This window comes from Pocillopora verrucosa, chromosome 3 (assembly GCF_036669915.1).
Source record: "Pocillopora verrucosa isolate sample1 chromosome 3, ASM3666991v2, whole genome shotgun sequence".
Taxonomy (NCBI): Eukaryota; Metazoa; Cnidaria; class Anthozoa; order Scleractinia; family Pocilloporidae; genus Pocillopora; species Pocillopora verrucosa.
This window is the reverse complement of record NC_089314.1, coordinates 19,835,749-19,862,064: the sequence shown is the minus strand read 5'-3', so window position 1 is coordinate 19,862,064 and position 26,316 is coordinate 19,835,749. Positions and strand designations below refer to the sequence as shown.

Sequence of the window (26,316 nt, the reverse complement as noted above, 5' to 3'; positions counted from 1 at the left end):
ACCAGAGAAAACTTAAAAAAAACGACAAAAAGATAATGCTAAAAGTCAGCTGTAATGTAGTGGTGGGAGCTGGGTTGTTAGGGAGTTTATTGCCATTTCCTTGAATTTTTTTTTTTTCAAAAAAGATAGATCCCCACCGATTTGAACAACTGTTGCAAAGGCCAAAATGATTGGTCTGTGAACGACCCATCGGCGTCTATGAAGCTTCAAGCTGAAGTCGTCGCTTTTAAGGGACTGATACATGTGACTGAAAAGCAAGTGGCACCTTCTCCAAAATCTAAACTCGTTTATTTCTTTGCTTATTCATTTATTACAAAACGCATCATGGGAAAGTTGTTAAGATACTTATACTTATTGGAAGCAAGAAAATGTCCTCAAACAGTTCAGAATTAATATGTTACATCAATGAGATAACTGACTTTCCCCCCCCTTTTTGCTGTATGGGTACTTCACTAGAGTGGAGGTGACGTTAATTACGCTTTGCATTTATACTGAAAATTGAAGGAAGTGAAATATGTGCTTTGTGTACTTATAGATCAAACCATCCATGAGTGGAGTACAAAAATATAGTCTGATTAATAAATAACTAGCTTCAGTTATTCCTATGGTTTAACCTTACTTCAAAATTTTCTCAACTTTTAGAAACATAAAAATTTTCCAACCGTGGTAAGTCTACCACTAAGGTGACTTGCACTACTTCAAACATCTTAAATGTTAGCCTTTTTAAATTCAACTGGGACATTAAAACTGTAATCATAGCAACTGAAATCACAAACGTGATTACACTTGTAAAACATTTGTTTGCCTCTTTGCTGATAAGTGAAGCGAAGACAAGTTCTTGTTAGTTAAATGGCAAAGGGTCACAGCTACCACTTATTTCTTCGAAAAGAGTTTTGGCAGTTCTTAACCCTTTGATCGAACTTGTTTTACGAATGTCTGAACATTTCACTTGTTTTGCCATCTTAAATGATTTGCTTTACTATAAAAGCATTCATTGTCATTAAATTAGTACAAAAATAAATATGAGATGCCCGAACAATACAACTGTTACAGCTTGTCATATGGATCAATTACCAGTTTAAAATCAAGCAGCCCTGCAAAGGTAAATCGCATGGACTTTTCCGATTTTAGAATTGGGTTACAAGGAGTTTTTCAAACATTTGAATCGTTACATTAAATCTCTTTTTTCAACCCTTTATATTCGGTTGCTGCAATAGTCCAATGCAGCAGCAGATTACAGCGATTCCTGTGGATCAAACAACAGATGGAAGTGTTACCTATTTGTTATCTCAATGGACTGTTTTATAACAGGTTTCATTTTACTGTGATTAGGACATGACTGAGCTGTACAATTGTTTTCCCATGTTCTTGATGCATGCGCAAAGCTGCAATGTGCTTAAAAGGCCATGGATTTTCTAAGACATTTGTTAGGTTGACGAGAGATTATTCTTTGGAATCTGATAAGTCTCATTATTCAGAGTGGGGAAAGTAACCCAAAAGTTTCTAGACATGCTTGATATAACGTAACATTGAGTTGAGTATTAACTGCAATGACATTAACTCACCGAATATTCATTTAGAATCCCAAACTCTTCCAGGTTAATATCATTTGATCTGCACAAACAAACAAAAAAACTAAGGTGAGGTCGTAATGTTGCATTACGAAAGACTGTCATATCTACAAAAGGGAAAGTGAGGATCCTGCCACAATTCTTGGTACATTTTTAAGCCTTTAAGATAACTTAGTGGTGTGATGGGAAAGAAAGCTGGATCCCATAAGTTAAGGAGTCAGTTAAAATGTTGAGGAACGTAAAGTGTGTTCTAAATGGAAATGTTGTCCCAAACAATGGTCATGTGTCCTCGATACAGAAGGTCATTCCAACTTCCGATCATGCTCTATGGTTTGCCACACCACACAGAGATGTGCTACCAGAATTATTTAATTTGGAAAACTGAAACCACGGATATAGAAATAATAAAGGCAGAGTGATTTTGATTCTGAACTTTTTGTGGCAGCCATACATGTATTATTGAGAAGCCAGAACAGTCCAAATGGAGTCAATTGTGTTAAGCTTTGATGTAAGGCTAAAAAAGGTGCAGAGATAATGCCGTATTTGCCAGAGGCTTTATGTATCGCTGCAAATGCCATTTGGACATTCAGTGGTCTTTCTACATCACTGCATATTTTCTTAAAGGTGTATTGTAGATAGGTATTGAATTAATTTCTCTAGTAAAAATATGAAATTATGTGATGTTATTCAAGCTACGAAACGTCGGATCAGTTTTCTCGGCTCTATAGTTTCGAAACAGTTAAGGTTACAGGTTAGTGACCAGAGGAGTTTTCACCATTGTTGTATTGGCGTCCCTGACCAAGAGCACCACATTATGTCGAACAGTAAGTAAAGCCATTGGCATGGTGCAGGTGTAGCAGAATTACAATTATTTTGTTCTAACAACCTTTATCTTCAACTGCTTCCTTTTTCTTAAGTCTATGCTATAACTGGCTTCAAACTGGAGAAATGCTATGCGAAACAACATGTTGGTCTTGAGGTACCATAACAAATTATAACAGTGGCCAAAATCATGTAAACTTGAAATAACATTGTGGAATCTTTGTTAAAAGTTGAGAGAAAGGCAGCATTTTATGGTATTCACGTATTCTATTGTGATAGAGTTCACGCCTATTTGTTTGAAGAGGTCTAAACATTGATGATATTCGGTTTATTTTCATTTGGTGGAGATGTTTTGAATGTTCCCATCCGTGGAGTAATTCTGTTAATTACCTTGTGAACTGTGAGGCCTGTGGTTTCCACTTGGCTGTGAACACCTTTAAGAATTGCAGCAACATTTGTACTCTTTGCTCAAACGTTGTGACATGTCGCTGTAAATTGGACAGGAGGACATTGCAAAACATAAATTTCCAAGTTGCAAAACAAGTCGAACAAGCTTAAGTCCTGATATAATGGAATATCTGATGAAGAAGTTCTCGTTCCTTTTGATGGAGGTCAAGGAAAATTCAGGGAATTTCCCTTTGAATCAGGGTAAATTGACCTCTTTCAGAGAAGTCAAGGAAAGTTAAAGGAAATACAAAGTTGTTCATCTTTTCTTGGCACTGTTCATGATGAAAATTGGGGGCGCTTAACCTAAGTGCTGTCATTCTTATTAGTCTTAGCTCCACTTACCGTGGAAAATTGTGTCCATCCTCCGTCACGATACATACTATAACAAAAAAGAAAGTATTACGCTTTGACTGTAGGAATAGATCATATCATGACTCTTCTTCCAGCACTTTGTATGCAACCTCTCAACATATTTGCTTTGAGTTCTTCATTACTCTTATTCAGACCACCTAGAGGACAAATATTTATTTACCTTGAAAATGTCCTCATTCTTGTTGAATTGTTTAAAAGTAAATACGTCCAAAGGTTTTGAGCGAGATTTATCAAGTTCTTGCGTGTTAAGGTCTCTCTCCCTTGGCGATGATCTTCCTGAAAAAAGAAGATTGAGAAAAAATATACTTTTGTTTTCTGTCTGTTCGATTTCTCATGTTTATCAAAAGATTAAAAATTCTTTCTAAGCACTTACTTGCAGCATTATATTTTGTTGTCTAAGGCATACAGTGACTGAATTAAATTCTTCGTGACCTGGATTTTCCTACCAATATTGAGGAGAAGAAAATGAATCTTATTAAAGCTGAAGGTTTTATCGTCTATAACAAAGGCTGACTCAGTGGTACAGATTTTTATGTTGTCCCACGTAATTGGTCAATAGAAGAGTTAAGAATTGAGCGTACTCATTCTTCTGTTTAACGAGTCCCTGCCATCTCAACCAGCACACCTATACCTATGCGAGCACTCATTATTAGCTATAATTTGTGGAATAGAAAAATTTTTCAGGGTAAAATAAATTAAGCTCAGGCAGTTTTCTTCTCTTTTAGGGTACCTTATTTCTTTTATCAATAGCAGATTTGTTACTAAGGCAATTCCAGTCCTGCGTTACACTGATGTCTTGGATATGATTGATTTCTCACCCCAGTCTTACCTCTTAATGTAGGTTTACTGAATCCTACTTTCTGTCACATACCTTAGTGGAATTTTTCTTTTTGCATATATTTATATATTTATCCTTTGTGAATTATTGTCCAACGCTTCACCGAATTAATAGGTGTTTTTCTGTGCTACAAGAGTCGCGTTAGCCTCTGCCCTTCCACAGGCTAGTGCATTTTTTTAAGGAGTAGTAACGCTCTAAAATTGCTTGATAAACACTTACCCAGTTAAGTTGTCCCCATCTTTCATTAATCTCTTCCCTGGCAATAAAAAGTAATAAAAATAAAGATTAATAAAAACATGGCTTGGTTGAATTTGTGTTTTGTGAGTTGTAAGCGTTGCTTTTGCCTTCCATCTCAAAACAGTCTTTGATCACTTATTTACTGCATTTGACAGTGACAAACTTAAAGAGCCTAGGTGGCTTAAAATTGTATTTGAATATTTTTTAATAGTAACGTAAATCGAATTATCTTATTGAATGCCATTACTTATCAGGGAGAACACTGAACCTAAGGTCCTGCTTCAGTTTGACAATGAAGCTACAAATAGCTTCAAATTGAGGCTTCGTGAATTCCTAGTTTGAAATTGACCAAGAAACATATATCAGCACCAAAAACAAGGGCTCCATTTGGAAATGTTACAAAATGAAATATCACAGGTACTTGTTTTGTAGACTATGCTAGATATGAACAACGTCACTACGACTTATCTTCAATGAACTGAGTCATAATGAATAATTGACTTTCGCTAGTCAAACCTCGCCGAGCCTGCTAATTTTATTGTACTTCTTTTTTTATGTTAGATGTTTCTTTTACTACCCTTCAAAAGAAGTCGTGTACAGGTACTTCATCACTGAGCGCATTAAAGTGCCAAAAGCTCGGTGTAACGGAATCATGCTTTCTAGAACCAGCTGTTAAAAAAGAAGAGAAAAAGAACCAATTCATTTAAATGAGCAGTCAGGTAGTTTCGACTATTTCCTAATATGCCTAGCTAAAGTTTAGGTTGTCACGAAGAACTCTTCATAGTGTGTAACTTTTGACGACAATTTTTCAAAATCACGCAAAAATAAATCGTAGTAGATTAAATGGTGAAAGGGTCGCTAGTTAGACGAGAAACCCAACTCTTAACTCGTTTATCAAAACCTGCGGTACCTTTAGTTCCTTCTCTCTTGTGCTTTGTACGTAACTTTTCCATTTCGTGAAGCAATAAATCGTTTACTTACCCCGAAATCTCGCTCCTGTGGACGACTCATAGATGTACGCACTGGCAAACGAAGCTATCGTGTTTTTGTTGTGATGTGGCCTTTGTTGCCTTCCTCCAGTTGCTTTTTGTTCTTTACGGAGTTTGCGTCCGAGACGAAGTTGCAGACCTAAAAGTACCTTGGGCCCCGGATGCGGCAAACGGGGCCACCCGGGATAACAATAGGTAGGGGAATCAGTCATGGAGGGGGGGGCGGGGGTGGTCATGTTCCTGTTCCTATGCTAATGGCTTCATTAGAAACATACTCTTCACATTTTTGCTTTGCTTGGTCCATTCTTCAGTTGACTTGTCCTGTACATTTTCATATCATGCGAAAATGCATTACCCCATCTCAAAGGTGATCTGAAACTGAAGATCGTATCCATGCACAGTCCTTCTTGAGTCTCGCGACTTTCCGTATAAAATTGAAAGTTGATAAATCTCTTTGCCTCATTTGCTTTGTGCTCATCTAGCTTCTCGTGAACTCTTAATCCGTTTCGGATGTTTCATGGAATTGTTTTCATTACGATGATCTGAATTCTGTGTTTTCGGTAAGTTACGTGAATTGAAGTTCACTCCAAAGTGACCTTCGCCAACCTTGAACATTGCAAAACGTTTCTCTGAATAGGAATATCGGAAATATTATTGCGTGCTTTCACGCGTTCCTTCAGTCATGTGATTAACCTTTCAGTGACCTCAAACAATACAGCTAACATTAAAAATCGTCCCTTCTCTGGCGTCAAGCCAGACTCTCAGTCTTCAATAATATCTTTCTCTTTTAATCCCTCATAAATCCATTAGTAAGGCATTTTGGACATCATGACTGTAATTGAAATTTGGAAATTGCTGAGTAAATGCTGATTTCCTCTTATGCTTGCTTGACGCGCGTAAGTTATTTTCTTTTTCATTTTGCTCATCCACCCTTGTCGACATTGACGTCTCCGATTGCTGCCTTCAAAAGCGTATTAAACACCCCGCTTTGTGTGGGATATTTTTATTACAGCAATTATTTGGTGTCCATGGTATGATCAAGTCAACGGGAAGACTTGAGGCTTAGGCTTCCTAACCCTGGATAACGGGGAAACACTTTTTCACAAATATCAGCTGGGATGCAGTATCGCTGCAACCTTAATTCTGATGATAGAAGTAGTTTCAAAACTTTCTGCTATATTAACAAACAGTTCTTGACCTCTACCGTTGTTGTTTAAGTGTTGAGAAAACATTCCATCACGTTCACAAACCCGCAACGCTGAACCGTTCATCGTCAGAGGTAAATGTAGTTGAACCCCAACCGATGTAATTTGGCCAGTAAACACCACTGACAGTTAATGGAGCATATTTTTATCTTTTACTCGTTACTTTAACTTAGTTTGATACGAGGAACCCTAGCCGCGTCTTCTAATCTTCGTTATACCCTGAATCAATTAATTCTGTGGTGAACGTACTCATTTTGCTGTAAAACCACCTAGAAATTGAAATACATTAGTGCGATATCATTACTCTGTGAATGGCTAGTCAGTTAGTCATGTTCGTGTTTACGACATAACTGAATCAAAATTAACTTTTGACACCTATGATATTCGACGCCGAACTCCTTCTTGTTGAAATGACCGAAATATGTCTCGTTCTGAAATATTTCCGTCATTGTATTTCATTTGCGGGTGACGGTACCCCGGAAGCCGAGGGATAATAAGCAGATTCCTTACGGGGCCTTAAGGTTAACTTGCGCTGTTTTCGTTCATGAATTACAGGGGTTATCTTTGCCTCTGTTCCAACCTGAGGCTATCGTAGAATCGAATGCTAGTTCGTCTAGTACTGGGCACTAGTATACTATTGCGCATTGATACAAATGATTTGCTGGTTTAGTTTTACCTCACCGATTACAGATATCGTTTTGTTTTTCTTTACACGCCACAATGGTAAAGTATGAAGGAATTCGTTGCATATTGAATGATGCCAGAGTAGGTAACTTCATAAACCTAAACCTAAAACCCTAACCCTAACGCTTTATAGCTATTGAACGCGCCACATCAATCACCCAGATCTCTACATCCAACAACTTAGATCTAGAGAGTCAGGAGCATCTCACTGGTCTTAAATGGTCGAAAATATTTTCTGATTTCGACGTCTACCATTTTAACATCGTTCCTGAATACTGTTCCCAAACACTTTGCAAAGACGCTGCATCTTGGTCATCCCGAAATATGCTTTAAATTGCGGTGGTTTCACCAATAAAATTTTAGAATCCGCCAGCATCTTTTTTTTTTTGCTTATTTTTTCTAAACAAATCTTGCAATTTAGCAATGGTCGGCGTATGGAAAACTCACCCGTTAGTCGTTGTCAGATGTCTTCCGACATACTGTTATTTACATATCCAAACTTTGTGAGAAATGTTGGGAAGAAAACATTTGGAAAAATAGGAGTGAGCAGGGAAGTGTGTGGGGTGCAGTTCGGTAAACGAGAGATTTGATACAATTCTTCTAGAGTAATTTTCTTAAAAGAGAACTTTGTTCACCCCTTGATATAATGATACATGGTATAATGCCATGGGATATCCTTCAACGTAAGAGCTTTTTAGAGAAACTCAGTCAGCTAGGTTGCAAGAGAGAAGTAAATTTAATTCATTTACAAAAATGGAATTAAAGGCGTGGGTGCACAACCCGACGTTTAAGCTTCGTAACGGGGTGTTCATGAACAATCTGTGCGCACCAACAACGGTAATAAAGGTCCTGAAAATTTTTTGTAGTAGTTTCTGACGAAGGTATCCAAAATGAATTTCACTAAACATTACGTTTTCTAATTCATAAAATTTTCATTTTTTTTCTTAAATATATTTTGAGTGTTCCTTATCTGTTTCTCATTTTTGTTGCGATGGTTTTCCGATAAGGCTACTCTAATTAAATTTTGACGTGAGCAGTGACTTGAACCATCAAGTGATCGTTAGCAATATAGATAAGGATTGACGTTCGAGTAGACACTGAAAAGATGTCTTGGGAACTCTTATTACCTTGATGTACGAGGTTAGCCGATAGTACTTGACAGTCAAACCATTCTCTCCTTTCATACATCAGTTGTTATCTATAGTGCGAATCACCTAAACCGGAAGGCTCATTCTTTTCAGTTAGAGGTTTTTTAAAGCAGCCCTCCGCAATATATGCAGCGGAAAACCTTTGAAAGTAACCGCGATATGGCTGTTATTGCAGTAACTTATGAAGCTGGCATTTTCCTCTCTGGTCGCAAGAGAAGAGGGAATGAAACGAATTGTAACAATGTTAGGAAAGCTTATTTCACAAACAATTGAAGAATGCGTGGAAACTATTAAAGAGGTTTATCAAGTAATACATTACTGCCTTACCTCTCTTAAATCTATTATTTGTCGCGAGGCATTATGGGGCATGAATATTGATCGACCTCTCAGGATGGATAACATACAGTATTTACAAGAATATAATATCGGGCCCCCTCGAACAGCTTTCATCAACAGAGAAAATATTTGCTTTGGAAGTTTGAAATGCAAGTAATTACATCGAAAATGTTTTGTCCCGACAGGGAAAGGAGTTCAGTCTTCGAGCTGTTCGACGGTCTAGCAACGGAGATGTCTGATGGAGTTTGAAGGGTCCACTCGTTTTGAGATGGTAAAGATGAAGAACACTGGATTACGAAGAATCATATCTCATGTGAGTACGAAAGGAAAACACCATATGATGGCTGCGTTGATGATGTATGTTGATACCAAAATTGGTTGTTCATGATCACATTTCCTCAAGTTGAGAGAGTAAGATTTTTCCTTGAATATGAAAGCGAATGGTTTTGCCGTACAAATTATCAAAGGCATATTTTTAACAAGAAAATGACGCACCTTCGTATTCTAACTCTACATTTTATTTATTGTTCCAGCGTGAATTATTCTTTTTTATCTGTAATTGAACTTTGTATTATGTTTGTCATTTAGTGGTTTGCTTACATCATGTATCTCGATTTTGGTTGCCAAATTATGCCTTCATAAAATTGCTGAAAAGCCCACAATGTCTATAGTTTTCTTTTAAATAACCAGATTTTTAAAGGGGCAAGCAGGCAGCTCAGTGCCTAGAACTTAAAGAGGACTTCTTTCAATTCGATTTTTTTCAATTTTCCTGCGCACGTTTTTTCGTCCTTCACTGCTGGCGATGAAATTTAACTACTTATGAGACACAAATTGTACACGGTTTTAGTTTTCAATTTTGACAAACTTTCTTTGCCCTGATGTATGTTTAATCAGGTTTACTTAATGAAAATATTAACTGTTGGTCGCCAGTATTGCACGCTGTTATATTCTCTTGATGTTTCTGCTCACTTGCTATACAAGTGAAAACCAACAAAAGACACATTAAAGTGATCACCAACACAACCAATTTTTGTCGTTGGTTGTTCGAGTGTCTTTGCGACGTTATTTTGAGAATACTAGAGAAAAGCTTTAAATTAAAAAAAGGTTTTACTTTCTCCTTTCACTGGAATGAAATGACGTCTTTTATTTTGTCGTAACACGAAATATCTCTAATGTCAAGAAAAAAACAATGTAAAAGTTCTAGAGGTCAGTAAGAGCAGGTGTTATATTAGAAATTCCCACGTGGAGTAAACAAAACCGTTCTTTGACTTTGATGGGGCCATTATTCGAAAATAAAATGCGATGCTTTTCATGCTTGAATCGTTACAATTTACCTCTTTGTAGAGGGTGACAATGGGAAAGGAAATGTTTTTATTTCCAACCTCTGCGCTCAAGTGAAGTCTACGAAAATCATCGGTGAATGTGTCACAACACATACTGATATTTGACTCTTTCATGTTCTAACATTTCTTTTACGTCAGTCAACTTGGACGCTTTAAGTTGTCATTTGAACTTATTAGGAATGCATTTAACTAAATTGTGGGACTCGATGGTTGGTTTAATTTATCATCTGATAACGTCTGCATTGGAAATTGTAGTATCTATTTTTGGCGATGTGTGTTATCTTGAGGTTATGCAAATTGTACTTGTGCAAATTAAGTTCTACACTGCTATTGAGTTGGCGTAGTGACTTCTTCAATTAGACTTTGGAGCTTCCGTTCAATCACTATGGTGTTGTCTGATTTGATTTGCTGATTACATTTCTCTATCCCTTTCGGGCGACTTACTGTTATTACCTTTTGTTAACCTTTGTTTGAAGCGGAATTTCTGGTATCAACGTGTGGATGTGGTCGCCGACACAGTTTGACTGTATTATATGTGCTCTCCGCAATAGGCCGCGGCATGCATTGCATTTTCATAAGTGGGTTTGATATAGGGTTATCGAGTTTTCGAGTAGTGAAATATGTAAACGGTCAGCCTTTCGAGCCATTATAAAATTTTATATGGAACCCTCGTGTGTTTAAATTTTTCATTCACTGAATTTCAACAAAAAGTACTTTGCTGTTTAAATAACGTTCACCTTCTTGTTATCAAGCCTTGTCCATGATCTCCATTCTCTTTAATTATCTCCATTCTCTTTGCTTCGTGAACATGTCGTTCAACTGACTGACCTGACAAAAGGCCCATGATACAAAGTTGCCAGGGGACACAATAGGATGCCTTCCGTCTTACCAATTTTGTCGCTCTGTGAGACTTAGATAGATAATGATTCAATATGATTTAATTAATCCTTTAACCCCGAAGAGTGACTAGCATATAATTTCTCCCTAAAATATCACCTCATATTTAAACATTAAGATCATAAAAATTAAGGAAATGATCATCAACTGAAGACGCCCTTGATTGTTATACAAATTCTCCTTGTAAGCAACTTAGAAAATGTATAGAGAACAGTATGGAGAATGTGGATAATAATGTTAGGGTGTAAAGGGTTAAAAGTAAGTTGACTAAACAGACATGCAACAGGCTAGGTATACTTTGCCCACGTATTGCTATAAACCTGGACGGGTTACGGGGGGGTTGAGAGGGGCGAGGGAGGAGGGGTAGGCTGAAAATTACCAGGGAAGGATTTTGTGTTTAACTGAGTTCTGTGTGGTTTGACAGTAACTTGAAGAAGGTATCTAACTCGACGCTATTCGAGAGTTCTTGCATAGCGTGAAAATACCTTTAAGTTACAGGAGGGGCGAAGTTGTATCACCAAATTACTCTTTCAACCCGAAAGCGGAATTTCGATTTTGCGTCAGATATTTCCATTAGAAACAGAAACCGGAATATTGTAATTTTGTTATTTTTGTTCGTTTAGGTACTAGGAGAGAGTGCAAGATCAACTCAAGTAGCAAAAGAAATAGTCTTTGTCAGCAAGTTGTGCCTTAAAAAGTTTGTGTTCGCCTCAACACCAATTGGCTCGCGTGAAAGCCTTGTACAAGTGATTGATGGTTGGCGTGACGTCAATAAATTAAAGACAAAGAAAGGTAAGTGTTATTAATGACAGGGATCGTTATATGCGGAATATGTAAATTTTTTAAGCCTCTCGAAGCACAATTCTAAATTAATGAAAGAGGTGAACGTAAAAGACTGTTAGCTGTAATCTATCCTGGTACTGAGATGCAGCGAGTTTAATCAGCTTGAGTATTACGAAAACTTTTGGTTAGAAGGAAAACTCATGACCCAAGCCTTTCAAGCTGTCCTACACCGAAAAATTCACAGAAATAGCTTATAATTATATTTTTCCTTGATTCAGATAAGAATAGCGATTTATCAAACTTAGGATATCTATTAGAGGCGACCCCCTATTACTAAAGCCGATTACAGGCCTACTAAACATTTTCTTCGATAAGTGCCGCTCTGAAAATGAAAATAAGGGCTAATTGAGATGTAGACCTGAACGAAACGCCCCCTTCCCTTGCCCTTCGGTCGCCTCGAAGTTAAATTTAGCGAGTCAGCGTGACCGAATGGTAAGCTAGGCGGACTTGCAATCAGTCTAGAGGTCCTCAACATGAGTCCCTGGCTCTCCGGTACCAAGCAATTTTTTCCAGCTTTTCGGAGAGGCCTTTTATAGAAAATGAAAGCTCTATACAGCTTAACAATTTAACCTCTAAGCCTATAATAAGCCAAAATAAAACCAGTTACTTAGAGACCTCTCTGCCGGGCGTTACCATTGTTGAATTCCTTAAAAATAAAAATAATTCTTATAAGTTACTGTTGGTTTTTTGTTTGTTCGTGTGTTAGTATGAATGGAATAAATCAGTAAAAAGTGCAAACAGGAAGACAAGTATTCGTGAAATTAATTTTTATTTACTTTTTCATGCGAAAATTACATTCCTGGTATCCAAGAACAATACAACCACGTTTTTTATTTCTTACGAAATGTGAAATTACAAGAGGAAATAGTAAAACTTTTATGACTCAATAAATAGTTATGGTTAAACGATTTTTATTTAAATTTTTCGACATTATTTTGGTCTCTCCCTTTATTGTTTCAGATTTTTTGACATATAAATTAATTTTTTTTAAAGAACATCAGGAACCTATGAGATAAAGAAGAGATTCATAGTTTAGAGAGCTAAGAAATTATCCTATTTAATTATAAATGACTTAAACCATCCTTTACTCCAAGACTGTTGTGACCTTCATTTTACATCCCCACTTGATATTACCATTATCTTCTTCACCAAAATATTAATGATATTACTAAAAGAAGTGATGATAATAATGGTAATAGTAGCAATTTTTATCAATGTAACAATATTTAAATGATAGAAATGATGGTGATTCTAATTTTTCCCGATACAAACTTTCATTAAAACAAAATAGATTCACTATACATGCCTATACTGCAATTTCATGGTTGGTTCCATTTAATTTTCTTTATCTTTGGACATGGTAAAAGATAAATGAGTTTGTAAGAAAAAAAATTTGAACCACGGATGAAACTAAACAACAGATAATAGTGTAAACTAATTGATATCTCAAATTATTGTTAACTGAATTTAAAAAAACAGAAATATTTTGAGATTTTTTGCCTACATTAGTTAAATGTCAACTTAAAACATTATGTCCTTTAAAACTAAAGTGGAAGAGTTAACTCAGCCCCCTTTCTAATTGATTTGTGATGGCAATTCGTTCTGTATTTCATGACTAATGTAAGATTGACATGGTTAGGCAACATGATCTGCTGACTTTTGAGAGGGTTGAAGGTACTTAATATGTGAGTAACCAGAAAACGCTTCAGTTTTCATGGCTTTCAACAGTGCAGCTACTGTCATTACTATCTCTCTGTGGAAATACCCCGAGTCAGGGACAACTTCCATGCAAGGGAAGTCAATAGAATTCCAAATGGAGATTCTATTAAACACATGATTTCCTTTTAACATGTATTTGCAATAAAAATGCAATTTTCCAACTAACTTTGCACTTACATAGTCCTGAATGGCAGCTAATTCCAAGCATATCCTGTGCAAAGAGAGTATGAAAATAAAAAGGGTAAATAATTTTCTTTAATGGAATGAGTCAGTCAATATTCGGTGAGGTGCTTTGTAAACGAAGAGCTCCATGCTGTGATGTTTATTTCTAATCATTTAAAACGTTTAAATGATACAGCTTCACCAGACCCTACACTGATAAATAGTATGAATAGAATATTGCATCAAAATCGAATTGAGTAGAAAGAATATAAGCTCGAAGCTGATTAGGCCCCGTCTCATCTGACTTCGTAAAATGTATCCTCTCAACTCAGACAAATAAAATTGTGGTATCCTGATTTCATACTTTTTTTGTAGTATTTAAGCATATACTCCTCCGTAATTTATATCTTTTAATAACACTTTTTGCTATATGTGTATCCTAGTGTGTAAACCCCGCTTAGAAAGAATTAAATCATATATTAGGTAATAACTAACATTTCGTCTTGAACTCAGTTAACAACCACTTGCTCGTTTAAAATGTTTTGTTGTTAACGTGTGGGTATGACGTGTGTTGACATGGCAATGGAACAGGAAGAAGGTGAGCGGAAATTGATTGATAATAATTGACCTTTACTAAATGTTTTTTATGCAACGTTAACCTAAGACGACAGCAATGGGAATGGGTCTTTTTAGCTCAGTAAAAACGCGAAAACTACTCAAGGAACTCACAGAATGAATGGCAAACAAAAAATTGGTCATCGAATTCGACGAAACCTTGACTTTTCACGTTTGAAAGAATTGATCATGAATGCTAGTAAAAGGAGGCCTAAAAGTTTTAATCTACCTCAAAATTAAATATATGAAGCATATTGTAGTCCTTCGTTGTCTTCTATTTCTCATGAGGAGGAGAACGACCAATAAGACAGACATGTCCATCTTACTCTAATGAAAATAAAAGTATGCATTACAGATATGATTAAAATATATTAATTAGAGAAACGTTAGTTGTAGTTTTCTTTGTAGTGTTAGGCTTGTTATTTCTTCGTTAACTCTGGAAGCCATTTCAAGAAAAATAATAATAATAATAATAATAATAATTTCCAGGAGCTGAATTCATGCAAATGATACTGCATCTCTCATTTGAATATTAGCAAAATACACCACACATAAAGATTTCACAACACCGTGTATCTGTGTCGTCTGTTTGGATACTTACTTCGGTATATAGGCGGTTCTACTGCTATCCTAATTTCTACTTTGGTTCGTAACTGCAAATCTATGAAATAAGAACAAAATTGTACCATGGTTATCATATCTTTAGTCAGCTGTCTCTTGAATTCGAAAGCCGATTTCAACACATGCGTTGGACAGTCGCAATGACTTTCATTTTAGGGTAATGCCTGACATAAAATAAAACAGAGGAGCAATTCAATGATACCTGCAAAGCCCAGCGGTAAGCGTGGCAAAAGGTTTGTTTTTGTTTTCAAATAAGTTCTAATTTTAAGTAACAAGGAAGATTTTACTATCACAACCACTCATCGAATTTATCCAGGCAACTCCTATCGCCAAGACCTCGTGCTAAACCGAATTATTGTTAAATCAGTTTTCATCTGGAATATGAATGTGTTACATGAAGTCGCTACATACCCAATAAATCTTCTTACAATCTCAAGCTTTCTGGTGTAAGTTTTTCACCCACGCAAATTCGAAGGGACACCCCTGATATTGTCTTTCATTTTATTTTTGGAATCATGCCCAGTCTCTTGCCTTTCTACTCGCATATTGTTTTGCATTGGGTGACTCCCAATGAACGCTGTGACTGATATTGTTGATTCAAGTGAATATAGTTCTGGTAAATGGGTAGCCTTCGTGATCCACTTACTTCCCATTGATTGAACTCCTCTGCAGAGTTTTTTTCACTGTGGTTGATAAATCTATTGAATTAATCTATCCATCCTGACATTAGACCACCGTTACGTTGATACTGTAGTTGCCACGAAGACGTTTCTTTTCGAAGCCTCTGTTCGTGGCGATCAGTGCAGTATGCTATGAATGTTCACCGATCTTTACGCCCAGTGGTATGTAGGACAGCAACGAAGGTCTTACGCCGTTGTTTTTCTCTGACCCGCTTTTTACTGGTGCTCCAGCCGTATTTAAGCCTTTCATTTCCGTCTCTGTAGTTAGGACGTCCTTAAATCTTAGACAGGTCTTTGAACGTGCGAATCTTTGACTCTTTTGAAGGCGTCTAGATCACAAACTTGAGCAGCGAACGGAGGAGATTGAAGCATGTAGTGTTGACTGCATGCGGAAACAAAAGCATTGGAGCTGAACTCTGTTGTTGTTTCGCAGAATTCACTTAATGATCCATGGAGATCTCGGGATCCATATCTGCATAAGATGGTCTATTCAAAGTCAGTACGATTTGTACTCAGTGTGAATTGTCTTGTCCAACTTAGAAAGGCCCTCGAATTCCCAACTTTACGCCTATGAGATTTGCAAGAGAATTGATAAAGAAATAGTAATTTACGTGACTTTCGTACCTTTTTCTGAGGATAATGTCTGTGCTAAGCAACCGTGAAAGTAGAGTTAGTTATTATTAATGAAGTCTTATTTGCATTTAAAGCTTTTCAAACGGTTTACATATCAAAATCAGTTCTACTCTATTTTTATTTTTATCGCCATGCGGTCACGCCACTTCATACCCAGGTCACGCGATTTTAATCCAAGGTAGCCCTCCTTAAGTCTTACATAACAAGCCTTAAACTTGAACAAAACGGAATAACTTGGCTCAACGAAATGCCCATTATTCATAATTAAAATACTAAAGACAAAATTGAATAGGATTTAAGCGCGCTATTACCTTGATAACAGCGTGACGATAGTCTTGACGTTTTCAAGAAACTATTTTTGTAACCTTTTGTAGGCTCCTATAAATAGTGGCATTTGATAACATTCGTGTGGTCGTCAAAGTTCATCCGGTTTCTGTGAGTAAAGAAGGAAATGTGAAAATCTAAAAAGATTGTGCTCATTTGAAATTATTAGCAATCATTGCCTCAAGTAAGATGATCTGACCTGGCAATTTTCGTCCGGCTCTCGTTACCTTGTTCATTATTTGCACCTCACTGTCACCAAAACTTTGTCAGAACTTACCAAACAGTCGTGTGAATAGTGGTATGGCTTTGCTTTTTCAATTTAGTAACGATTTAATAATCCTCCGAGGTTTTCGTGGATAATTCTCTCATTTTGAAACCAGAATGTGATGCTAAACCAGAGAACATAATCGATGGGATGATACTTATCTAGACAAAAGCACCAACCACTAACATCAAATAAAACAGAAGCATTTTATTAACGTTAATGTAACTTGTATTGTAACTTTTAACAATCTTGTAAGAATAATAAGATAAGATAATAATAATAAGAAAGACTTTCTATTGTCTTTCCTCACAAGCATGTCCATTTATCTTAAATTTTACTCAATTGATCAAATAGTTATCATTATTATTAGGTATTATAAATGAATTACTATTTCGACTTAAATACATAACATAACGAGTCTTGGGCATACCAAACAATTAAATAGTATTTATTGTATTATGACAGCACACCTAAATTGCGGCTGAAGCTTGCAGCTGGTGATTGTCGCTCTGATGTTCACTGATTTGGTATGTGCTCAATCACTATCCATTTTCATTTCTCAAAAAGCTCCTTGCAAAATCCTCTTATACTTTATATTAGTATTTTATGAATTAATTACTATTTCGACTTAAATACATAACAATACGAGTCTTGGGCATACCAAACAATTAAATAGTATTTATTGTATTATGACAGCACACCTAAATTGCGGCTGCAGCTTACAGCTGGTGATTGTCGCTCTGATGTTCACTGATTTGGTATGTGCTCAATCACTATCCATTTTCATTTTTCAAAAAGCTCCCTGCAAAATCCTCTTATACTTTATATTAGTATTTTATAAATTAATTACTATTTCTAATTAAATACATAACAATACGAGTCTTGGGCATACCAAACAATTAAATAGTATTTATTGTATTATTTTAAATAGATCTTTGCTGGTTTCTTCTTCAACTCCCATGGGAGATGTTATACTGCGAAAAAAATTGATTAAAAAATATATTGATAAATAGGAGAAAGTGAGTGTAGAGCATAGCAAGCAGATAGTTACGGTATGACTTTCTGTTAATTAAATATTTTTCTATGAAGGAAGGAGAAAGCCTCTTGGTAGAACCTGAAGACAAATCGATTTGACACAGGTTATATTGTTGCTGTGGTAGCAAAAAATACAACAGGCAACCAATGCTTAAGTATTTTTCATCAGCAATATTATTTTAAAAAAGCTGGTCTAGAATGATTGGTCAAAGTAACTGGTTTGTAAACTGTACTAAAGCTCTTAAAGGGACTAAATATGTAAGATAGGTTTACAAGAACTCCTTAAAGGCTTTGCGGGTTTTTTTGCTAATTTATTAGACCTATCGATAAACCGATACAGCAGTCTAGTCCCCAGTCTTCAACCTAATTTGATTTATCCTTACAGATTAAGAAAGTCACTGAGAGTAGTACAGTTACAGCAATGTGAAGGATGACGAGAAGCGATTTACACTCGTTGCACTTTATTGCAGAAGCAACATGGAAGCAAGTGATGTTAAATGTTGCTACTAACGCAATAAAAGCAAAAAAAGAGAGAATGGCTCTGACCAAAGCTGACTGTCTCTTGCTCTAATGTTTGACAATTTCTTTTTGTGTTGTATTTTGTTTGATTGCGCGTTTCTTTTTCACAATTTTTTTGTTTTCATCAAAATAATGCCCATTTGTTATTACTCAGTTGTACCATATTGAGCAATGAAGGGAAAATAAACCAAATAAATTGGACTTGCGAAAGAAATATATTTGCAATAATCTCGTTAGTGTGTGATTTGCTACAAAGCTTGGTGCTAGTTGAGTTGGTGGATAATTGATCGTTGGGATCTTAGGATGTGGTTAGTTTACTTACTAGTTTCTCAGCCAACAATCTTGCGTCGCATTTTTGCTGCTTCATCCTGGAAAAAAGTTCAACAACTCTATTGTCTCTGGAGGATTCTTAGTGCATTAAGACAAGAATATGGGTTGAGGTAAGCCGCAATGGGTGGCGAACTACAGTTGTAATGTGCTAAACGACAGTGGGACACTGCTAGATACAGCATTTCAATGTGTGAACATACCTTTACAGTGGTCATCATCTCTTCATACACCCTGTATTGTGAAAGAATTTAGTTAATGTGATATTTGGAAAAGCAATGGTACTTCATGGTTATGGGCATTATTCCCTGGACCAAGAAACCAACTGATTACGTATGGAATGTCTTTAAGAAATGATGTGAGAGCAGGGTTTGATGGATGCTTCTCTTGATGTATCCTTTATATGGATAATCTTCCTGGACAACTTCAAATAATTAGAAGTTTCAAATAAATTTTGTTGGAAGTGGAGTGATGAGATATTGAAAATATGCTCCCATTTTCAATTAGATGGAACATCATTGGGGCATTTAACACTCCCAAGTTGCTGGGATAATTTTTTCCTATTTCAGGGAAGGATAAAAAGGAGACATACCTATGTCTTCGTTCATCAGTCACAAAAGTCCTCATAACAACCTTTTAAGAGGCAAAGAAATGGCGGAGAAAAATAAGCAATGATCAGTCAAAAAACATTGTTTAAAGATGGAATTGGCGAACAGGTGCAAAACAAATGTATGGTGGTGAGGTACTTACAGCAGAGTAACCCAACATGAGTAGGCTGTAAATGTCACTGCAAGATACGAATACAACGGCACTGACATATCAACATTAAACTTGTAAAGGCCAAAGGACCAAAGGGCCATAGGCCATTAAAATTCAAGACCATTTCATTTCAGGTATTGACGGAGAGGTGAGACATTTAGTAAATGATAACAGGTTTCCGGCTGGTGATGAGGCGTGCAATATATCACTTATATTCGTATCTCCTGGCTAAAAAGTGAAGAAAAACAAGGCATACCGTTGTCTGTCGCCATTCATTACTGTGCTCCTAATAGACAGCATTTCATTCTGTGAAACAAACGAGATCGTAGATATGTGAACTGGATACAGACCTGGAAGTATTTACTTGGTGCAGAATAAGGTGTCTGATTGTGATTAGTAATTGTACTTACATTGTTTCCAATTATTGTCGAGCTTTCTGTGTCTCTGCAAGAAAGGAATATTACAAGATTGGTATTGGGATTGGCAGGATTGGGTATTACGGATAAAGACCTCTTAATACAACTTGACAGGTCTAAGGAAGTAATGGTGAAGACAGGTTGAATTTGTTTTTGCTTCAAGTTAATTTTTAGTGCCATGTAGAGGTGAACAGGGAAGTTCGTCGTTGTTTTGGGATATTCTTTGGGAAAAAATGATGTAGGAATTTGAAGACGGGAACTTCGTTATTGAGTTTAGATATTCTGGGGGAATAAATGATGTAAGAAGTTGGAAAAAAGTATATTTTTTAATTTAAACAACTAAACATATCAACTGCCAGATTTCAACATGACCTCTAACCTACTAATCGTAATAGAGTACAATGTAATGATATTATGTATGGCATTGCTGCGATATGTTAAATAATACTGTGCTATTAGAAATAATTATCTTTACCTCAGAAGGAAGTTCCTTAGAGTAATGCAACTGTCCTGTAAATATGTGAATGATACAATAGCCTGTTATTCCTAAGAGAACTGTTGAAACTGCGTTTTGCTGCTGTGATTATATTGACCGTAACATGTGTTATTTGTAACGATAACAGTGATTTCTATAACAGCCTATTAATTTTACTGGTAGGTGGTATAATGGAGATAAGAAAACTTTACATTTAGGAAACAGAATTACAATCGTGATAGGTAATTTCTCCATTTCCTGTAAGAATTGAATGAGGTCTCACCTCGAGTCTTTGTCGATGACAGTTCATCTAGGACATCAAATGACGTAAAGTTAGTGCAGAATATACTTTTGATAAGGTTGAAATAATGATCCATTCACGATTGCAGATACTCTAATGGGGAATAGAGTTTAATATAACTCGAAAAAAATTGACGACTCACAGTCACAAACAAGAAAGTTCTCTTACCTTTAGACCAAATGCTTGACCACTTATTTTTGGCCTTTCGGTTTTGGAAATATGGCTTTGCACTATTAAGCATGCGTGACTGCGGTGACGTCAAAGTGGAACTTAGTCGATGCGCGATCCAAATTCGATCTCTTATCTCAAATTTTTGGCTCATTGGTAGGCTCCTTTTTGTTTCTGGTTCTCTTTGGTTGGTTAGTTAAATACTCCATCCATCTTGTTTTCCTCTCTACTTGACCTCTAGTAGATTGATGACGTTTCGAATTCGTTCTTCTTTGCCGCTTCGATCTGTCTCTATTGCCCATACTCAATCTTCTTCGGATGGTCGATTCGTTTGACTTTTTCGTAGTGACTTAATGCAAAAGTTTTTCTGTACCAGAGACAATAAGTCTTCACTAGACATCTCGCTGTTTGATATCCTGACTCTTGCGCTTTTGTACGTTGTAAGAATCGATCGAAGTAATTCATGCCGCACGCTTGCTACGAAAGAATGACCTCAGCAGGAAATCGTATACCTTTTAATTCTGGAATCTGGCATGACGAGTCATGCGCTAATGCCGTTAAGGCACTGTGGTTTATGAGGTCAGCTATTCGTTTATCACGCAAATTAGGCAGTCTGTCTCCGCTTGTTATTACAAGGATGTTTTTCCTACAAACGCTTATAGGGAATAACTTTTGAGTACGTTTTCCTTATCCTGTCGCCTGCACGTTCGCATGTCGATTCATGATTATTTTATTCCCTCCCCAAACAAAGGTATGTGATTTCTAATGTGATTTGTTCATAGTATTTTCTGACCCTAAGTCATGGTAAGGTAAGCCTTGAGAATCCATCAATCATGTTCAGTTCATGCCTGAAAGGAAGTGGATGCCACCTTGTTCCAATTGGGTGAACCTTTGTATATTATAACCAATCTTTGACCACACATTCTTATTTTTTCACTACCTGCATGGTTGACATATCAATCCTTTTCCTCCTGAGATCTTGTTAAGTCTCTACACTTCATGCCATACATTTCATAGGATGGTAGCTAAAGGGATTTAGTATCTACAACACGGCTAAGGTGATTTTTTGCATTAATCTCATCAACCATGACAACGTAGTGATATTGGAGGAAATTACTAATTATTGGTCTCTCCTGAGTGAGAGGTGATTGGAATTAGTTAGGGAGTGAAAGAGCTCAGTATTTCATCAACTCCATTCAAATTACTTATATTGCAATTATATCGCTAAAAGTGAAATGTTCCTGAGTTATATGAGCGGGATATCTCGTGAGCCCCTGAATAACTACAAACTACTTTTCAGCCTCATTCTATTATTAAATAGATTGCTGGAACACATACCGGAACTTACCGTCGGTGCGTATGAGGGAAATGTGTTTCAGGCAATGAAAAACAGGTCTAGAAAATTTGTAGGTCGTAAATTTTGCTTCTATATATTCTCAAATCACTTGTTTTACTTTTTTCCCTAATTTGTTTCAGGAGAAGATAGAAAATTTTCGACCATCTTCATATTTCGAATTGATGTCTCCCTCCTAACTCGTTCAAGCTCACGAAACTTCAACTGAGCACAAATAACTGTTCTGTTTGCCCTTTGTTCAGGTGTTAATTTTTCGCACTCTGGCCCCACGCGCGTATACAGCCCCATCAACTCGAGTAGCGCATCCCAGTGCCTCAGGCTGAAAGAAAACGAGAGTTGCGGCAAGAATGAGATCTGTATCGCTCTTAATTGTTCAAACAGGTCGTCGAGAGATGCTAGAAGCTCGGATAATGAATTGTGCCGGGGTCAGATGACAAGTCTACTGAAATGAAGTTGTATTTTAAAACTTTTTGTCTCTATGGCCTAATCTTGGATGGCACGTTCTCATTAGCTCTGTACGCTTTGAGCGAGTAGTCCCGGAATCGATCCCAGTCGGTAGCAATGAAGTTTTCAAATTCCTCTCTTTTTCTTTTTCCTCTTCTAATTCAAGAGTATGTTTTTTCCATTTCACCTGGAACGTAACCATTAACTGCCTAATACTCAGAATTTAAGGAAGCAGTTACCAAAGAGGAGCGTTTGTCTTTCCTTTTCCTGTTTTTTTTCTGCTTTTTTTAAAGAAGTGAAAGATTCGTTCTTTCCAAAATGCATGTCATCGATTTTGTGTTCTCCACAGTTTTTAGCAAATTCGGGATCAGCAAAAACCTATAAATACGCAAATTTAATATGGCTTGTCGACCTCAAATATAATTTTTATGTACTACTACAATTAGAAGTGTTTGGAAACTACTGAAATGAGTAGATAAGGAGTGTCTGGGGGTTGTTTAGGCCCGTTAGATTATCTTTAAATCCTTGTGCGAGTCTTGTGAGCATTGGTTTGTCATGTAAGTGCTGGAAGACTAAACATTTATCTTTACCTTTTCAGTGTCCTTGACCTTTGTAATAGGGCTAAAAACAAGTAGAAACGATTAGTAAGGCTTCCCTTACGACCCTCGCAATAGACAAAGTTGCTGAGCAAGATTGAAATGTCAGTGTCTGTCACTGGTTGCCCTTTTAGTAGTTTGGTTTCCTTTTGGAATTATTATTGGTAGCTTCAAAGATTCGCTTGACTCATCGACTTTCTCGTTCTTTAGAAACGCCCCTGTCGTAGGGCTTATAATAAGGACCTGTTCGTAGGCTAATAAATTTGAATTATCGATGCTTTTCTCTTCTAAACTGAAGATGTTTTTCTTGGAATTTACGCCTCGATTAATATGCATGGGTTCTTTTTGACAAACAGAAAAAAAAAATCAGTGAAGAGAACTGAAATGCATTCCAAGTGTGATGCAACATTATTTCAACAATGATGTTTTTCATTTTGTCATCCGACAAAATACCACTTGCACATTACTGCCGGTAACTCTCAATTCGCATTTATGAAATTGAATGTTAAAAAAAAACACAAGCAGAAACTTTGCACAACGAGTTCAGGCATAAAAACGCCTCACCGAAAATTGTTATGTTATCCTCAAAATGATGTCGCTCCGGCTCATTAAAATTTAGGGTTGTATGTTTGAGAAGTGACATTGAATGCAGCTGGGATTAAAAATAGGCTTCTATTAGCAAATACAAGTTTGTTTAGAGGTGCACGTAGTATTATTATTATATTTTTTTTGTGAATTGAATGAACAACCTAGAAATTAAATGAGTAAAAACACATCGCCAAGAGTTTGTACACATTTTACACTAAAAACGGATTAAAGTGGTGTGGAAGTAGCTGTTAAACAAGTTGATTCTTTTATCGAGGTGAATCTCCTTAAGACAAGCTTATCTTGTATGCCCAAATGTCAGAGATTTAAGTACGCGGTTGGCATCTCATGTAAGCGACCTGTTTCAACAGTCGATTTTCTGGAAAACAAGAGCAGATCAATCGTTGTGTTTCGTTATTCTTTGTAGTTATGGTAAGTGTTGTTGAGTTTAGGTTGTTTCATTCATAAAGAAGGGCAGGAGAAACTAAAATAAGCATTTAGACCAACAAAAGATCTTTCCAACTAAGTTGAAGCGTCAATTTGATATCGCTACACGGAAAATTAGTCGATATCACTGACTTTCTAATAATTCAGTTTCCATGAAAATACATAAAAAATTAATGTCATGCTAATTTTTTTGAAAGGATTTCTAAGAAATTCAGCTCGGAAAAGAATGGCAGCTGTGATGAGAAACATTCCAAGAAAACAGGTTGAATTTATGTTTATACGCTTAATGGGGTATGACTTGCTTTAGAGAGAGAACGTTGGTTTCTTTTTTCAGATACGTTTAGCAACCCCTGCTCGTACCCTATTGATTCATTGCTATTAATACATGGATGGCTTTGATAGTCCTAAATATGAGATCTGACTAGCTCACTGAGCGGCTAAGGTGGACTCATTCTGCTTGTTTAGAGGCTTACTTGCCGCGTTAACCCGCTGTAAATGAGCAAAAATATGATTTAACCGCGGTTCTCTTTTTAAAAATACTTCTGAACTTGTGAGGAATTTTTTTCTTTTCTTTTGTTAGTGACCAAAAGATAAGGTCCTCCTGAGACAATGACGACGTGAATTTGTAGATCGTGCTGCTCGTGTAATTTCTGCTATCAAAAGTTAGGGTCGTATGTTTGAGAAGTGCCGTTGAATGTAGCTGGGATTTTAGAAATAGGCTTCTATCAGCATATACGGGTTTGTTTAGTGGTGCACGTATCATAATTTTCTTTTGTGAAATGTTATTGAATGAACAACCTACAAATCAAATTAGTAGAAACACACCGCCATGATCTTGCTCATATTTTACACTAAAAACGGATTAAAGTGGTGTGGAAGTAGCTCCTAAATAACGTTGATTTTGTCATCTAGGTGAATATCCTCAGGACAGGCTTACCTTGTATGCCCAAATGTAGGTGATTTTAGTACGTGGCTGGCGTCTGATGTAAGCGAACGGTTTCATTTTCTGGAAAACAGGGGCAGAGTAATTGTTGTCACTCTTTATCCTTTGTAGTTATGGTAGGTGTTGTTGGGTTTTAGTTGTTTCATTGATATAAAAAAGCAGGAGAAACCAAAATAAACATTTGGACCAGCAGAACATCTTTCCAACTAAGTTGAAGCGTCAATTTGATTTCGCTGCTCGGAAAAGTAGTCGATATCACTGACTTTCTCATAATTCAGTTTCAATGAAAACACATAAAAAATTGATTTTATGCTAATTTTGTTAAAAGGATTTCTGAGAAATTCAGCTCGGAAAAGAATGGCTGCTGTGATGAGAAAATTCCAAGAAAATAGGCTGAATTTACACGCTTAATGAGGTATGACTTGCTTTAGAGAGATAACGTTGGTTTCCTTTTTCAGATACATTTAGCAACCCCTGCTCGTAAAATCATTTCAATTATATATTGATGGCTTCGATAATTCTTATCGAATCTGTGATCTGATTGGCTAACCAAGGTGGTTAAGGAGGGCTCACTCAGCTCGTTTAGGGGCTTTTTGGCCCACGTTGACCCGCTGTAAATGAGCAAAAATATGATTTAAAGGCGATTTATTTTTAAAAATACTTCGCAACTTATGAGAAATTTTTCATTTCCATTTTTTAGGGACCATAAAGAAGGTTTCCCTAAGACAATGATGACGTGAATTTGCAGATCGTGCTGCACGTGTAAAACTCACATTTAATTTGCTAGTTTTAAGCTCGCCAACACATATCTTAATAATAAAGTTTTGCATTGGCTCCAATTCGTTTTTGGTGATGGAAAATATTTTGTTTATGGTACCTCAAAAGATCTTCATGGCCACAAGTTGTTTACGTGGAAACGCGTGATGATCCACGAGGGTTTTTCCTGAGGTGTTGTCACATTGCAATAAAGATGACGTCACCAAATAAAAGGTTGCATATTTTGTATAAATGTGGAAAAGTTTTTACTCATTGCGATTGATGACATCGAGGTCTACTGTTCCGATATCTCTCTGCTTTGTTTGCCTAATCATGAGTCACTTTCGACAAGAAAGTCCGTTGGATGAAGAGTTCGATGAAATCATGAGGGAAAGCGATATATCTCAAACTGTGTCTGAAGCAAAAGTTATGGCAATAGT

General features: G+C 36.5%; 3 protein-coding genes and 1 long non-coding RNA gene across 11 annotated transcripts in view; 1 reads left to right on the top strand and 3 right to left on the bottom strand.

Annotated features, from left to right (window-relative positions):
- Nucleotides 1-26,055, top strand: part of LOC131794171 (uncharacterized) — a 30,782-nt gene extending 4,727 nt beyond the window's left edge. Inside the window, exons 3-7 of one of the 5 annotated variants that reach the window (XR_010716840.1) lie at nt 8,835-8,962; nt 11,513-11,681; nt 25,090-25,236; nt 25,449-25,535; nt 25,821-26,055. Coding sequence is in view for 1 of the 5 variants with exons in the window: in XM_066163107.1 (XP_066019204.1) it covers nt 8,888-8,962; nt 11,513-11,681; nt 17,448-17,509; nt 18,172-18,213 (348 nt within the window). In the remaining 4 variants the exon portion in view is untranslated. Of the gene's footprint in view, nt 1-8,834; nt 8,963-11,512; nt 11,682-17,216; nt 17,279-17,447; nt 17,510-18,171; nt 18,520-25,089; nt 25,237-25,448; nt 25,536-25,820 lie in introns of those variants that run through there. The other 4 variants (XR_010716841.1, XR_010716842.1, XM_066163107.1 and 1 more) reach the window with 4 other exon arrangements.
- Nucleotides 267-5,957, bottom strand: LOC131794170 (uncharacterized). 2 transcript variants are annotated; one of them, XM_059111698.2, is made up of 9 exons: nt 5,269-5,952; nt 4,865-4,956; nt 4,270-4,306; nt 3,586-3,654; nt 3,373-3,488; nt 3,183-3,219; nt 2,784-2,881; nt 1,566-1,614; nt 267-1,246 (listed from the first exon to the last, which is right to left on the bottom strand). In XM_059111698.2, exons 1-9 carry the CDS (start codon nt 5,296-5,298, stop codon nt 1,235-1,237), a joined length of 540 nt encoding a protein of 179 aa, XP_058967681.2. In that variant the 5' UTR covers nt 5,299-5,952; the 3' UTR covers nt 267-1,234. The 2 variants fall into 2 exon arrangements, with proteins under 2 accessions (XP_058967681.2, XP_066019202.1); XM_066163105.1 differs by lacking the exon at nt 1,566-1,614 and having other exon boundaries at nt 5,269-5,957.
- Nucleotides 12,112-16,485, bottom strand: LOC131794173 (uncharacterized). Of its 2 annotated transcripts, XR_009340947.2 has the most exons (5): nt 15,496-16,485; nt 14,830-14,889; nt 14,458-14,555; nt 13,629-13,662; nt 12,112-12,737 (listed from the first exon to the last, which is right to left on the bottom strand). It is a non-coding gene; the product is annotated as an uncharacterized lncRNA (long non-coding RNA). The 2 variants fall into 2 exon arrangements; XR_010716843.1 differs by having other exon boundaries at nt 12,112-13,662.
- LOC131794167 (uncharacterized) lies at nt 17,125-21,389 on the bottom strand. 2 transcript variants are annotated; one of them, XM_066163106.1, is made up of 10 exons: nt 20,752-21,389; nt 20,566-20,592; nt 20,283-20,317; nt 19,802-19,835; nt 19,648-19,697; nt 19,383-19,419; nt 19,225-19,265; nt 18,836-18,866; nt 18,628-18,673; nt 17,125-17,725 (listed from the first exon to the last, which is right to left on the bottom strand). In XM_066163106.1, exons 2-9 carry the CDS (start codon nt 20,590-20,592, stop codon nt 18,635-18,637), a joined length of 294 nt encoding a protein of 97 aa, XP_066019203.1. In that variant the 5' UTR covers nt 20,752-21,389; the 3' UTR covers nt 17,125-17,725; nt 18,628-18,634. The 2 variants fall into 2 exon arrangements, with proteins under 2 accessions (XP_066019203.1, XP_058967673.1); XM_059111690.2 differs by lacking the exons at nt 20,283-20,317; nt 20,566-20,592; nt 20,752-21,389 and having other exon boundaries at nt 19,802-20,188.
- Nucleotides 26,056-26,316: the final 261 nt, after the last annotated feature.